Source organism: Giraffa tippelskirchi, chromosome 4 (genome assembly GCF_054371585.1).
Source record: "Giraffa tippelskirchi isolate mGirTip1 chromosome 4, T2T-mGirTip1v1.2.pri, whole genome shotgun sequence".
NCBI lineage: Eukaryota > Metazoa > Chordata > Mammalia > Artiodactyla > Giraffidae > Giraffa > Giraffa tippelskirchi.
This window is the reverse complement of record NC_137278.1, coordinates 103,996,958-104,011,946: the sequence shown is the minus strand read 5'-3', so window position 1 is coordinate 104,011,946 and position 14,989 is coordinate 103,996,958. Positions and strand designations below refer to the sequence as shown.

At 39.6% G+C, this 14,989-nt stretch overlaps 1 protein-coding gene across 6 annotated transcripts in view; it reads right to left on the bottom strand.

Annotated features, from left to right (window-relative positions):
• Nucleotides 1-14,989, bottom strand: part of LGR5 (leucine rich repeat containing G protein-coupled receptor 5) — a 129,131-nt gene that overhangs the window by 49,229 nt on the left and 64,913 nt on the right. For all 6 annotated transcript variants that reach the window (XM_081593132.1, XM_081593135.1, XM_081593134.1 and 3 more), the window contains exon 3: nucleotides 4,187-4,258. In XM_081593132.1, the coding sequence (XP_081449258.1) occupies nucleotides 4,187-4,258 (72 nt within the window). The remainder of the gene's footprint in view (nucleotides 1-4,186; nucleotides 4,259-14,989) is intronic.

Genomic DNA, 14,989 nt, shown 5'->3' with positions numbered 1-14,989 from the left:
TTCTTTTCACCTTCCTTATATTGGTCAGGGCCCCAGATGAATATTACTTGTATATTACCTTTCTCACCATGCTATAGTATAATTAATTATTTCTTTCTTCCAATGACTTTTGGACTTTATAAAACATTTGAGTCAGTTTCCATAATGGTAGGACCAGGCCTGCTTTGTTCAGCATTTTACCTCTAGCACCGTAGTTCTCAAACTTATTGGACCCAATTTTCCCTTTAAAACCAAATATTTTGTAATGCTTCATCTGTTATGTTAAGATAAAGTTCATAAAAATAGAGCTATATACACACATCATTTTAAAGGAAAAAAATCAACATAATGTACTGCTTTAACTGTATTATAAAGGAGAAATAAAAGTAATTTATAATAAGGGGATATATGTATCATTATATATGTGATGCTCAGATGCCTAGGAGGTCTTTCTATGAAAGAGTCAGATGCTTGCCTCTGTTTTTAATGAAGATGGTTGGATATGAGAAAAATACATGATCAGAAGTTATTTCATACAAGAACAGGGAAATGAGAGTAGAGGTCTAAATGGATACTAGACTAAAATCTACAGTTAAGACATAACAGAATATGCTTACTTTCTATTTTATGGGAAAGAAAGAAATAACTTTTATTAAAATAAAGATAACATGCCAAGACATGTTACATTCTCACAAATGAGCATGCAGACTCTCACAAATGAATGCTTCTTACTGACAAGCTGCTGCTGCTGCTGCTGCTAAGTCGCTTCAGTCGTGTCCGACTCTGTGCGACCCCATAGACACCAGCCCACCAGGCTCCACCATCCCTGGGATTCTCCAGGCAAGAACACTGGAGTGGGTTGCTGTTTCCTTCTCCAATGCATGAAAGTGAAAAGTGAAAGTGAAGTCGCTTAGTTGTGTCTGACTCTTTGCCACCCCATGGACTGCAGCCTACCAGGCCCCTCCATCCATGGGATTTTCCAGGCAAGAGTACTGGAGTGGGTTGTCATTGCCTTCTCCGCTTATTGACAAGAGTGATATCAAAATAATCCTCTCTCTTTTACGAGATAGGATTGAAATACCACAAAGAACATCCACCATATCTCAAAGTTCCATCACATGCTGAGGGGAGTATCTGTTCTTTAGTACTTCAAGAGGCCCTGGAGGGCAAATCCCACCGCAGACAACAGGGAATTGAGGCTAAATTGGAAAAAAGAAACAGTCATGATACTGCCTTCATAGAAGCTGGGTGGTAGACCTTCCTGGATAGTGGAAGAGTAAGATTAAAAATGCAACAGGCCACCCTGAAATAAATCATTATATAGTCATCAAGCATACATTTTGTATGCTTGTGCTCCAAACATTTTAAAAGGCCATAATGTGAAATATTTATAAAGCAAACTTTGTTAATGAAATTCAATGAGAACCCTGTGTTTCACATTTCTCTGCAAATTTAATGATATTTTTAAGATGTTTTACAACTTCACAGTTATATATCTTTAATTTGTTTTGTGATTTCTGAGGTAATTCTATTGCACTAATATCATTTTCAAACACATATGTGGGTAGGAATCACAGAATGTACAAACTGTGTTAATTATTCAGTGATTTTTGAAAGACTATATTTATTGCATTTAATTTTTCAAGTACAGATTATTACACTTATGCAGAACTTTTTGTAAAACCTTTCAGTATTATTACATATGAAAGTTTTTTCTATCGCTATTATTTATTTATTTCGGCCTCGAGGGCCTTTCTCTAGCTGTGGAGTGGGGGTGCTCTCCGGCTGCTGCATGTGGGCTCAGCAGTTGTAGCTCCCAGGCTGTAGGGCACAGACTCAACAGTTCTGGCACACAGGCTTAGCTGCTCCACACACGTGGGATCTTCCCAGATCAGGGATTGAACCCATGTCTCCTCCATTGGCAGGCAGATTCTTTACCACTGAGCCACCAGGAAGCCCATGAAAGTGTGGAGGGATGGTCAGAAGTCAAGAGGAACGCAGAGGGATTCTTCATGCTGGGCTGAGCGGCACATCACAGGACAATTGACTACAAGCGAGTCATCTGGAAAACTAAAGATGCCTCCTCAAATTTCGAAAACATTCTGTGGCAGGTGTGATGACCATGGTTGAGAACCATTGCTCTAACAATAAATATTGGGTTGGCCAAAATGTTTGTTTGGGTTTCTTCATTACATCGTATGGGAAAATCCAAATGAACTTTTTGGCCAATCCAATACTTTCCAAATATTTAACAACTTAATTTGCTTGTTGTCTGTAAGTTAGTAAAATAAAGGGAAGAGTGAATACAATTCCTGGTACGGGTCTTGCTCCTTTTGAATCACCCTCACATTGACAGTGATCTAGCTGTAGTGCAAAGTGTGAAGTGTCAGTCCTTTGCTTACATCTCTTTTTTGACTTCTGTTGCTCAGAACATAAAACTGTCCAAGCTTTTCTGACATGACATACAGGATCCCTGTGAGCAGGACCCTTTCTCTTCTTCATTTCCTCTCCACTTTCTCCTGAATGCTCAAGTACCACATGCTTAGGGCTGTCTGTTCTCGGTTCCTCCTGCCTCTGTCTCTGTGCATATTACCCCCCAAATCAGCCACCTAATGTGGTTGGTTAGTCCTTAGTTGTGCTTCAAGGTCTGGGTCCCAGGTCTTCTCTTTGGAGGAACATCTCTTTGAGGAAGTCGAATCTGAACTATCAAACTAGATAGAGTCCTTTCCTCGCAGTTCCATAGAATCAGAGCAATCTGTTTGTCTGTCTTGGTCACACTATCTTGATCCCACAGTCTACCACTAGATTATAAGCTCTTTGAGGGCATGGCCATACTTATTGATCTTTGTATTTCCAGCAATAATTTGTTCAATGACACTTTGAGTGATACGCGTGTGAGCATGTACACACACACACACACTCGAGTTCAGTGTATCCAACATATATTCTGTTAAGTGATTAAAATAATTGATTCCAATATAATTTAACAAGTCATCAAAATACTTAGTGGTACCTAGCTCAATACAGGAAAAACATCTTAGTTGTTTCATCTAAACTTGATGTATCTAATGCATTTTGAATGATTCCAAATATTTTGGTGGATTCATGGAAATATAGGCACATTAGAATCAGTGCTACAGCCCTAAATTTTACCATATGATGAGTTAACATTAGGATTTGGCTGTATGACAACTTAAAAATCTTCCTGCTTAATAGTAAAAATAATTCAAGGATAGGGAGACCAAACCCAATCACCTAAGTAGACCAAGACTAAATAACAGTTCTGCTTTTAAATTTAACTTTTAACAAAATATTAAATGTAAACTACATTGCTTTTTAAAATAGCCTGTGTATCCCTCAGGTCAGTGAAATGCAGTTTTCATTAAGCAGAAATATATCAAATGCTTTTTTAGCATTCATAACATTTATCTAAAAGAAAGGAAATAAAATCAGGTTACTTTCTCTGAAATAAAACTTTCTTGGTAGAGCTTTCAACTTGTGTTATCTATTTCCTCTAAAATGTTCCCATTTTTCCTACACAGAATAAACTGAAAAATTAAATAATGGGTACTAGAAGAAGAAGATACCAATAATAAAGAGTTTTATGATAGAAAATTAGGAAGTTGGACATTAGATAGTAAGAAAGCCCATTTCTTACAAGTCTCAATGAATTAACATTTTTCAATTAAAAAGCTACTCATTTTTACTATGCATTTACTATACATTACTACTATGCACTAGATTTTTCTACATCTATTCACAAGTGGAACATAAACTTGATTTTTTTAGCTGATCTTTATTCAGCGATTATAAGGAAACAAATTCTGCAAATGGTTTGAGGCTGTAATCTCATTATGTCAGCATAATACTAATTTATTCACTTGAATCAGAATGACTCAAGAAACTCTCCCCAACTTCATAGCACAAAAAAGAAAGGGAAATACTCTTTCACAAGTTGGAGTTGATATGCTGGTTACTTAGGGGCAAACACATTTTTGATATTAAGGTAAGAAAAGGAGAGATGAGGTTTTTTCACACATGAACCCAGCCAGATACAGCATGGTTCTATGATACCAATGAAGACAGACTAGATAAATTATCCCATGGCTCTAAATGGTTTATTAGAGGAACTCAGTCTTTAAAAATTAATTAGCATCCACTTGACTCTAAAGTCAGAACTACAACAAACAATACTCGGTTTACTTACAGAACTTTAAGACTGTAAAGGCCAGCAAATGCTCCCTTGGGAATGTATGTCAAAGCGTTTCCAGCAAGACGTCTGTGGGTTTCAAGGAGAGAGGGTAGAGAATAAGTATGGCTCTCTTCTTATGGAGTTCATTAAGCTGTTAAAAATGCAATACAATTATGTTCAGACCATAAATGCCAAAAGCAACTCTAGAGAACCTTGTTTTGTCATGTAAATGTCTCATCAAAAAGCAGGCAAAAGAAGAAATATAATAAATGACCTATTTTACAATAAATCATCTAATAGCTTATACTATGTATATAAACCTCTCTATCCATTCATCTGTCAATGGACATTCAGGTTGCTTCTATGTCTTGGCTATTGTAAATACTGCTGCTGTGAACACAGGGATGCACATACCTTTTTGAATTATGGTTTTCTTGGGATATATGCCCAGAAGCGGAATTGCAGGATCATATGGTAGTTCTATGTTTAGTTTTTTAAGGAACTTCCATACTATTCAAAACAGAAACAGGCTCACAGACATAGAAAACAAATATGGTTACCAAAAGGTAAAGGTGGGGGGGAGGGATACATTAGTACTACTACATATAAAATAAATAATCAACAAGAATCTACTGTGTACCACAGGGAACTCTATCACTATTCTATAATAACCTATATGAGAAAAGAATCTGAAGAAGAATAAATATATGTATATGCATAACTTAATCACTGTGCTGTACACCTGACACTTACACAACATTGTCAATCAACTATACCCCAAAATAAAATGAAAATTGAAAAAAAAACTCACCTTAAAAATTTTTTAATACAAAATCAAGGCAAGGGAATAGAGAGGGAACCATGGGCAGTGGTTGTGAGGGGGTTGGGCTGTTATTACAGGTCTGACAGTCAATGGTTGGGGAAACCTCTCTGCTGAGAGGGCATTTCCAGAGAAGGCAATGGCACCCCACTCCAGTACTCTCGCCTGGAAACTCCCATGGATGGAGGAGCCTGGTGGGCTGCAGTCCGTGGGGTCACTAAGAGTCGGACACGACTGAGTGACTTCACTTTCACTTTTCACTTTCATGCATTAGAGAAGGAAATGGCAACCCACTCCAGTGTTCTTGCCTGGAGAATCCCAGGGACGGGGGATCTGGTGGGCTGGTGTCTATGGGGTCGCACAGAGTCGGACACGACTGACCCGACTTAGCAGCAGCAGCAGCAGCAGAGAGGGCATTTCAGCGGAGGGCTGAGCCATGCAGGGACCTATGTGAAGGGAACAGGAGTACAGAGCACCCGAGGGGAGAGTGTGCCTGGTGTGGTCCAGAACCTGCAAGAAGACTGGTGTGACTGGAGTGGAACGACCAAGGGAAGGGAGACAGCAGGAGAGGTCGGAGGGCAGTCCAGGGCCCCTCCATGCAGGGCTCTGGAGGCCACAATAGGGACTCTGAGCAGGGAATAGATGTGATCAGCTTTGTGTTTTAAAAGGGTCCTTCTAATGGGACCCTTTCCAAGGGGAAATAGACTTTGTCCCCTTTGTCCAAGGGGACAAAAGTAGAAACAGAGGAGGCTACTAGAGCAGTTCACACAGGAGCGGCTGGTGTGATACAGCCATGCGGAGGTGGTGTGGAGGTGGTAAGTGGGTGGATATGGTGGAGAAAATCAAGAAAAAACTCACCTGACAAACCATTAGTATCAAGGTGAAATGTAGGTAGCCAATATTTCATATTTATAGTTATATTCTATACAACGCGCATGCATTTGATTAGTTATCCAAAGTTCTATACGTAATACTGAAGGACATGATTTATCTAAGACAGAGCTTCCCAGGGGGCTCTTGTGGTAAAGAACCCATCAGTCAATGCAAGAGACTTGAGACTTGGGTTTGATTCCTGGGTCAGGAAGATCCCTAGGAGGAGGGGAATCCCACAAGGCAACCCACTCCAGTATTCTTGCCTGGAGAATCCTGTGGACTGAGGAGCCTGGTGGGCTACAGTCCATAGCGTTGTAAAGAGCTGGACGTGACTGAAGCTATTAAGCATGCATGCATGTGCTGTAAAAGAGCTGCTTATTGAATTAACTGACTCAGATTGGTTGACGCTCACAGGTGGCTTAACTGATCAGACGAAAACTAGCCAGCAACTGTTATTTCAGCCAAAATGTCCTTAACTATCCTGTCCGTGGTCATGACTTGAATAGCACATTTTTGAGTTCTGGAACAGAGCCTGAAGCTGGGGCTTATCAACTCTCACTGCTGCTCTGTGACCAAGTTCCCAGCTTGATGGTTTCTGAGTCATTTGACTTTGGAAATGAAAAGGAGAAAGTAAAATTGTTCTATTTATGTGTTTCATTAGTTTAAATTATTGTTAGGGTAAATACCTTTCTGTTACATTTCCTGAAATATAGCTCAGTACACATGAATTGTTTTTCTTTTCTAGGCAAGGACTTTCAGAACCTCAGACTGTATTCTGAACTAATCTGTGGAACCACTGACCTCTGTTATCAGGGGAGTCTGTCTTAAAACAAAGGAATTTATGACAGGCTATTAGCTAATTGCTGTGCTGGTAGGAGACATATCTCATTGTCAAAAACTACAACTTAAGAAATCATTGCATTCTTCCTCCCATTTCTTTACCATGTGGGATGGTTTTAGCAATTTAAAAATGAAATATATATAAACTATAGGAGTTTTTTTAAATATAAATGAATACACAAATAGAGAGAACTGCACCAAATCTTTCCTGTGAAGATTTGAACTGACGTATTTTTGGGCAACTATGTTCCAATCATAGAGACCCATATACCATTTGGTTGGAAGGTTTTATTTTTCCCTCTGTTTCTAAAATTATTTCATAGAAATGTCTCTTTCATCTCTGTTTCTATAATAGGATACAACTTAATAGGAAAAAACCTTTATATTGTTCTATATGATACAAAAATGTTTTTGTCCTTAAAGATACTTCTCCATAAAGAAGATTCACTTTATCCTGTCACTGCTAGTTTCACTGACTTAACTGCCATAAAAAAGGAAAAAAAAAATCAATACATTACAGTAGACAGATTCCTCTTCAAATGTTTATTTAAAGTAGATGTTTTGAAGCAGATGCTTGGGTGCTCTAACAACCAACTAAACTAGTTTTGAGAATGTATGTTTCTTTGATCCTATATAGCAATTTGAGTTTGTAAAGGAATCTAAGTCTGTTTGTTTTTGGTAGCTTCATTTTGTAAAATGGTGGGATGAGAGCAATGCAATCAGATGTGGGCTGTGATTTCTTCTCTCTGGATGCTGGTCTGGAAAGAAAGAGGTGTGTGTACAAAATGGAGGGGGCACCGAGAGGGGAAGGGCTGTCTGACCCCATTCTCTGACTAAACGCTCAGGAAAATGACTGTGCAGGGAACCACGGTCCAACACAGGGCCCCTTGGCTGGGTAGTATTTTCAGAGGTAAGTGAATATAACAATCCTTATGATTTAAAAGAAGACATTTCAGACTACTTAGCAATTTCATTTTGGCTTTTAGGAATTACTGCTTCATTTTCCAACTTTTACAAAGTACATGAGATCTAGAAGGCATACATTCTATACATGCTAAATTAATCTGTTTCAGAAATTTGGTGAGGGCTAACATCAGGCTTAATGGTAACAGTTCCCCATCCATGCCCCCCACCCCCCACTTCCCCATTCTTAAGATCTGCCTATTTCCAGTTTTCTAGTACTATTTTCCTTGTTTGTGATTTCCAATATGAATTTCAGTGGCTCTGTTCTTATTTCTGAATTTCTTTTCACTCTTCTGAGTTATAATTTACCTGAATAATTATAGTTCAGCTATCACTTACACATAAAATTTCTGAAGTGTCAAAATATTCCCACTTGAAAAAAAATATCCTAAAACAAAGTTAATGATTTTGAGTTCCTGTATATAGGAGCCAAGAGTCTGGGTCACTGAAGAGTTAGACACAAATAGGATGAAATCCAGTCCAGTGTAATCTCATAATCTTGCCTCTGCTGGCACAAATGCATCATCACTGTGACTAAGTCCACCATGGTAAGTTTTCTTTTATAAGATGCCTGTGCTAGTTGGAAGGGCCTAGATACTTAGAATTTAACACTCTGGCATTCATCTGTGGTAACATTTGCTGAAGCCTACTCAGCAACCTTGAATACAAGGATTATGACAATCTACCAACTGTTTTTCTTCCCATTGGAAAAAAAAGTATCTTAATATGCCTCAAGAAATCGCCACTTAAAAAGCCTTCTCTCCTCCAATAAATTAAGCATATCTAATTGGTCAAATCCAGGCACAAATCATCCCTTCGTTAACAATGTATTTATGAACTGTCCATTTTGTTTTCATTATTGTGTGTGTGCTCAGTTGCATCTGACTCTTTGTGACCCTATGGACTGTAGCCCACCAGGCTCCTTTCTGCTTGGGATTTTCCAGGTAAGGATGCTGGAATGGGTTTCCATTTTTTCCTCTAGGGGATCTTCTAGACCCAGGGATCGATCCTGTGTCTGCTATGTCTTGTGCATGGCAGGCAGATTCTTTACCACTGTACCACCTGGGAAGCTCCAGTTTTCATTATTACATGAGATAAAAAAAATCAGATGTCAAGGTATAGGGGCTGAGACCACTGGCCTGATGCATGAACTCTCCAGGTCAACGGGATATCTGTTTGTAGTCATATGGCCCTACAGTTTCTTTAACCAGAGCATGGTGTGTGCTCAGTCGTGTCCAACTCTTTGCAACCCCATGGACTGTAGCCCACCAGGCTCCTCGGTCCATGGAATTCCCCAGGCAAGAATACTGGAGTGGGTTGCCACTTCCTTCTCCAGGGGATCTTCCCAATCCAGGGATTGAAACTGCATCTTTTGTGTCTCCTGCATTGGCAGGCAGATACTTTACCACTAGCACCATCTGGCAAGCCCCCAGCCAGAGTGTGTGTGTGTATGTGTGTGTGTGTGTGTGTGTGTGTGTGTGTGCTCTGACTCTTCGTGACCCCATGGACTGTAGCCTGCCAGGCTCCTCTGTCCAATGAAGTTCAATTTTCAACTCTTTGTGAAGTATTCCTTAATTACCTCAGTCAACTTTACTGTAGGTTATATTCTGCACAACACTGTCTATAAAGATTCATTTATGTAGTCTACCTGACTTGACTCGTAAGGTCAAGAATCTTATCGCCTGTCCAGAGCAGGGAGCTGAATCAATAATTTACTGATGAATCGATCATTTGATCTTGTTTCCAAAGGCAGTTGGCTACAGTGCTAGAGTTGCTTCAGGTCTGGCATACCTATTGCAAGATGGATGACTAGCCATTATATAACCAGATCAGAAATAGCTGAAGAATATTCCTTCTTCATCATGCATCAAATTTGGACTCAGCAGTTTATTTGAGCACTTTCATATGCCACATACAGTCCTTTAGGGCACACAAACAGTACAGGCCTTTTGTAAAACTATTTATGAGTTCTAGGCACAATGTAAAGAGTGTTATATACATTGTGCTAATTATTAAAAATCACATTAAACAGGTGATAAGATTATTCCCCTTTTACAAGGCAACTGAGGCTATGAGAGGTTATTTGCTCATTCTTACATAGAAAAGTTCACACAACTTGGTTCAATCATTGCATTTTGGCTCTGACATTTGAGGTTTTAAACATGACTTTGGTTAGGTTGGTCTGGAGCTTGGGTTGACCAGGAGCAACCAGTCTAAAACAAGAGAAGCACAAGGACACGAATGGGTGCATCACTTAAGGCACTGGTCGTGGAAAACCGATGCTCACTGTTTCTCATTCAAAGTTCTCTCACTGCCTTCTGGGTCCCAATCTACACTCTCTCTGCTCTCATGACTGTGGCTGGTGGTTTCCCTCTCTTCTTGCAAACCCCTCTTTCTTTTAAATTGAAGTATAGTTGATTTACAGTGTTGTGTTAATTTCAGGTGTCCAGCAAAGTGATTCAGTTATACATGTGTGTGTATATCTATATATATATTTGTGGTGGTTTAGTTGCTAAGTCGTGTTCGACTCTTGCAACCCCATGGACTATAGCCCGCCAGGCTCCTCTGTCCATGGGATTCTCCAGGCAAGAATATTGAGGTGGGTTGCCATTTCCTTCTCCAATGTGTGTGTGTGTGTGTGTGTATATATATATATATATATATATATATATATATATATATATATATATATGTATATTTAGGCTTCCCAGATGGCACTAAGGGTAAAGAACCTGCCTGCCGATGCACGAGGTATAAGAGACCTGGGTTCAGTCTCTGGGTCTGGAAGATCCCCTGGAGAAGGACATGGCAACCCACTCTAGTATTCTTCCCTGGAGAATCCTATGGACAGAGGAACTTGGCAGGCTATGGTTCATAGGGTCACAAAGAGTCAAACATGACTGAAGCAACTTAGCACGCATGCATATGTGTATATATATGTAGTCTTTTCAGATTTTTTCCCTTATAGATTATTACAAAATATGGAATATAGTTCCCTGTGCTATACAGTAAGACCTTGTTGTTTATCTATTTTATATATGGTATGTATCTGTTATAATCCCAGATTCCTAATTTTTATCCCTTTCTCCCCTCCTTCCCTTTTGGTGACCATAAATTTGCTTTTTACGTCTATGAGTCTATTTCTGTTTTGCATATAAGTCCATTTGTATCACCTTTTTAAGATAACATATATAAATGATACAATATTATATTTGTCTTTCTCTCTGTTAGCTGCTCTTTTAATGCTCATCCTCCAAACGTAGAAGTTCTGTCCTTGCACCTTGTCTTTTTTCTTGCTGCATTACATGGGATTGCAAAGAGTTGGACACCACTTAGTGACTGAATAACAACAACAAAGGTGGCCCTCAAACTTTGCCATTGCCTTAGGAGTCATCAAATATTCAGATCCCCAGGACCTAACTCAGGTTTAGCGAATCAGAGTTTCTGGAGGAAAATGACTCAGAAATCTGCATTTTAAGAAGCAGCCCGGGTTATTTTAATATGGGTGGAGACCCACACTGGGAAACAAAGCCTCTACCCTCTCTCTCAAGGTCCTCATCTGCCTCAGCACCTTCCATGATCACTTCTTTATAAACAACTCTCCAGTCATCTTTGGAACAGACTCAGCATTCTCCAGACTCACACTCTAACTTCGTTAGTGACGTTTCCTATGGATGCTCTGCTAGTACCTTGCACTTATATACTCAGACCCAGGCAACCTCTTGCCTCCAAAATATCAGTTGTTCCCCTTGAATGCCCTGTTCCATTGACAGTGCCTCACCAGTCTCCTAGCACCTAATGTTATAACCTTACTCAGAGTCATTTCTCACCTTCAGACCTCCTTTCAGTCCCTACATCCAGTCAGTGATGAGTGCCTGACTCTTCCTCTGTTGTGAAGTTTCTGCATATCCCAGTGGGTCTTAGCTCCCAAGACAGCTTTAAAAAAATGATGTCAGTGTTTCCACTGAGACCCACTAATCTCTGGGAATATGCCCTGGTAATTAGTAGTTTTAAAAATGCTGTGGGTGTTTCTAATGTCTATGCAAGGTGAGAAACCCTGAAATAGTCCTCACAGTTTTATATTGATAAGATCACCTAGAGACTTTCATGGTCTCCATCCTGGGAGACATGATTCATTTGTTAATTATTGGGAGAGCCAGGAGGGGTGATTAGTTAACAAATTTGAACAATAATCCAGGGGAGACAGTAAGAACCTAAAGTAGGTGGCGATGACACAGAGTGAACAAATGAGAAAGACAACATGGAATTGTGAGCTTTAGGACTTGGAAACTGACTGATATAGGAGGTGAGAAAGAATGACAGGTGCAAAAGCAGCGATAGACACACTGATCACAACTTGGACAGTAAGAATGCTGATGGCGAGAAGGAAAGGCAGAAGAAAGCTGGTTGTGGCGGGTGGTGTGTGTGTGTGCCTGAATGAACCTGGTTCTACACTTGCTGAGTTTTAAGGTATTGGTGGGGTAGGCGGAGGTGTCACTTGGGAAATGGAGGATTCTCAAAGTGTGGTCTCTAGATTCACAGCATCAGTATCACCTGGGAATTTGTTATAAATGCAAATTCTTGACATCTTCCCCTTCTGTGTTCAGCCTGCTGAAGAAACTCTGGTGGGGCCCAGCAATGTGTGTTCTCACCAGCACTGGAGGCAATTCTGATGTCACCCCTGGCCTAGAGCAGCAGTCCTTAAACTTCATCATGCTTCAGAATCACCCAGTGAGTGTGTTAAAGGCAAGGTCCTGAGTTCAGAGCTTCTGGCTCATTAGGGTGGGGTGGGGCACACAGGTTGGGGTTTGCATTTCTCACAGGCTCACATGTGGTGCCAGTGCTGCTGGTATAGGGACCACACTTTGAGAACCACTCAAAGACAAAAGAGATCTAAATTAGAAACATGGATTTGGGCATCATCTATATAATGGAGGTAGTCCAAATCTTGGGTTTCTTTCTCAGACAACTGCAGCTATCTCCAAATGCGTTTGCAGCCTTCTAACAGGTTTCTCTGTTTCTGTAATTCCTCAATGTATTTTGCATACAGAAATCAGAGAAATTGTCATTAATTGTTATTAATATTAAATCCTATCTGCATACAATCCTCCACAGGCTTCCCATTGCTCTTATTTGAATTCTATATACAGCCTGATTGGTCCTGCATGATCTGGGCTCTGTCTTCCTTTTCAACCTCATCCCCTGTCACCTCCCCTCCATCTCATTCTGTTCTGGCCACACTGATCTTTCAGATCCACAAACACATCACAGTCTTTCCTACCTCAGAGCCTCTGTTCACGCTATTCTCCTACTACAAACATTCTATCCCAGGTCCTCAGACCACCAACTCACCTGAATCCTGATCTCAGTTCAGATGTCACTTTCTTTGAGACACTTTCCTTCTTTATCATCCCTTGTTATTTATTCTCTGCTTAATTAACCACGTTTGTGTTCTTCATCTCTCCTGTCACAATCAGCAAGTGTCATATGTGCTTGTTTCCTTGCTTATCATCTATCTCCCCCTCTAGATTGTAAGCTCCCCTGGGCGAGGACTTGTTGACTACATGAAATGTAGCAAATCATATCCATTCTTAGGTTCCCATTGGCTCAATAAATACATGTTGAATGAATGAAGAAAACTGAGAAAGGAGGCAATAAAAATAAGTGCAGAAATCTAGGGAATGTCTATATTTCACAGGCATTGTGGGTGGAGGAGAAAAGAAAGCTAAGGAAAAAAAGAAAAGGAAGCAGAGAGATAGGGTACTTTAAGAACAGTGCCCTAGAACTAAAGAACACACAGTGATGAACAATACAATAATTGAAGTTAAAAATATACTAGAAGGAATCAATAATAGCAGAATAACTGAGGCAGAAGATCAAATGAGTGAGCTGGAAGATAGAATGGTGGAAATAACTGCCAAGAAGTAGAATAAAAACAAAAGAATGAAAAGAATCGAGGACAGTCTCAGAGGCCTCTGAGACAACATTAGATGCACTAATCTTCAAATTATAGGGATCCCAGAAGAACAGAAAGAGTCCAAAAAAAAAATATTTGAAGGGATTATTATAGGTGAAAGGAAAAGAAAGTGAAGTCGCTCAGCTGTGTCTGGCTCTTTGCAACCCCATGGACTTGCAAAGTCCATGGCTCCTCTGTCCACAGGATTCTCCAGGCAAGAGTACTGGAGTGGGTTGCCATTTCCTTCTCCAGGGATCTTCCCGACCCAGGGATCAAATCCGGGCCTCCCGCATTGCAGGCAGACACTTTACCGTGAAAATTTCCCTAATATGGGAAAGGAACAGTGTCCTAATTGCCATAACAATGGTCTATGTACATACACACACATATATATTTACACACGGACAGATATCTAAATGTCTATACCCATCTATATGAATAGACATTTGGAAGAGAATAAAATAATGCTAGACAAAAAAAGAGATTGAAAGAAGCAGCACTTGTTTTTTCTTTCATTAGTTATACTTTAAAATCTTAAAATTTTTTAATATAATTGTTAAAGATAAAGGTAAAAAGGCAGCATTTGTAATCAGTTTCTATGAAGAGGAGAAATGGAACACTGTGATAAGGCTAAGGGTCAGGAAGATTATTTATGGGCAAGGTGGTGTTTTCACTTTACTAACACAATTCCACAGGTAAATTAGAGTTTACCCCAATTCTCTCATCAACCATTCATTTGATCCTCAGACAAATATCTCAAAAGGCAGGCAGGACAGCTCTCACTATTTTCAGCAATGTGATGATAACAAGTAGAAATAACAAGCATAGATTGTGCTTTCAGGAAGTTTGGTGGTATTTCTCATTACTAACTTTATCTGAAATAATGAATATCTACTATTTATATGGAGATTCTTCAAGGCCAACCATAATACGAGCAAACAGTTCCAAGGAACAACAGTAACTTAAAAACAAACATCCCTAGAGTATCTCAGGTTTCTTTCCTAAATTGAGTATTTGATTCCAATAGCATTCAAATCTGGGAAGATTTTAAATAGCACGTGGAAACAAAGGCCTTTAACTTAGACTGTTTAAAATGGTAACAATTCATTGGTTTAATCAAGCTACGGACCTAAGTTTAAAGGAACGTGTTCATGTTCAGCATTAGGCACAATCTGTTAGTTTCTAAAATCTGAACCACACTCTGATGGACCAAATGCAGGATCTATTATTTGGCCAAAGAGCAAACATTAACATGAAGTCCTTAGCAGAACTGAAGAAATAGAATTGGGAGGAGACATTGGAGAGAAATGCAATTATTGCTCAGGATGTTCAAATTTGGCAAAAAACTATCTGTTTTGATTGCCTA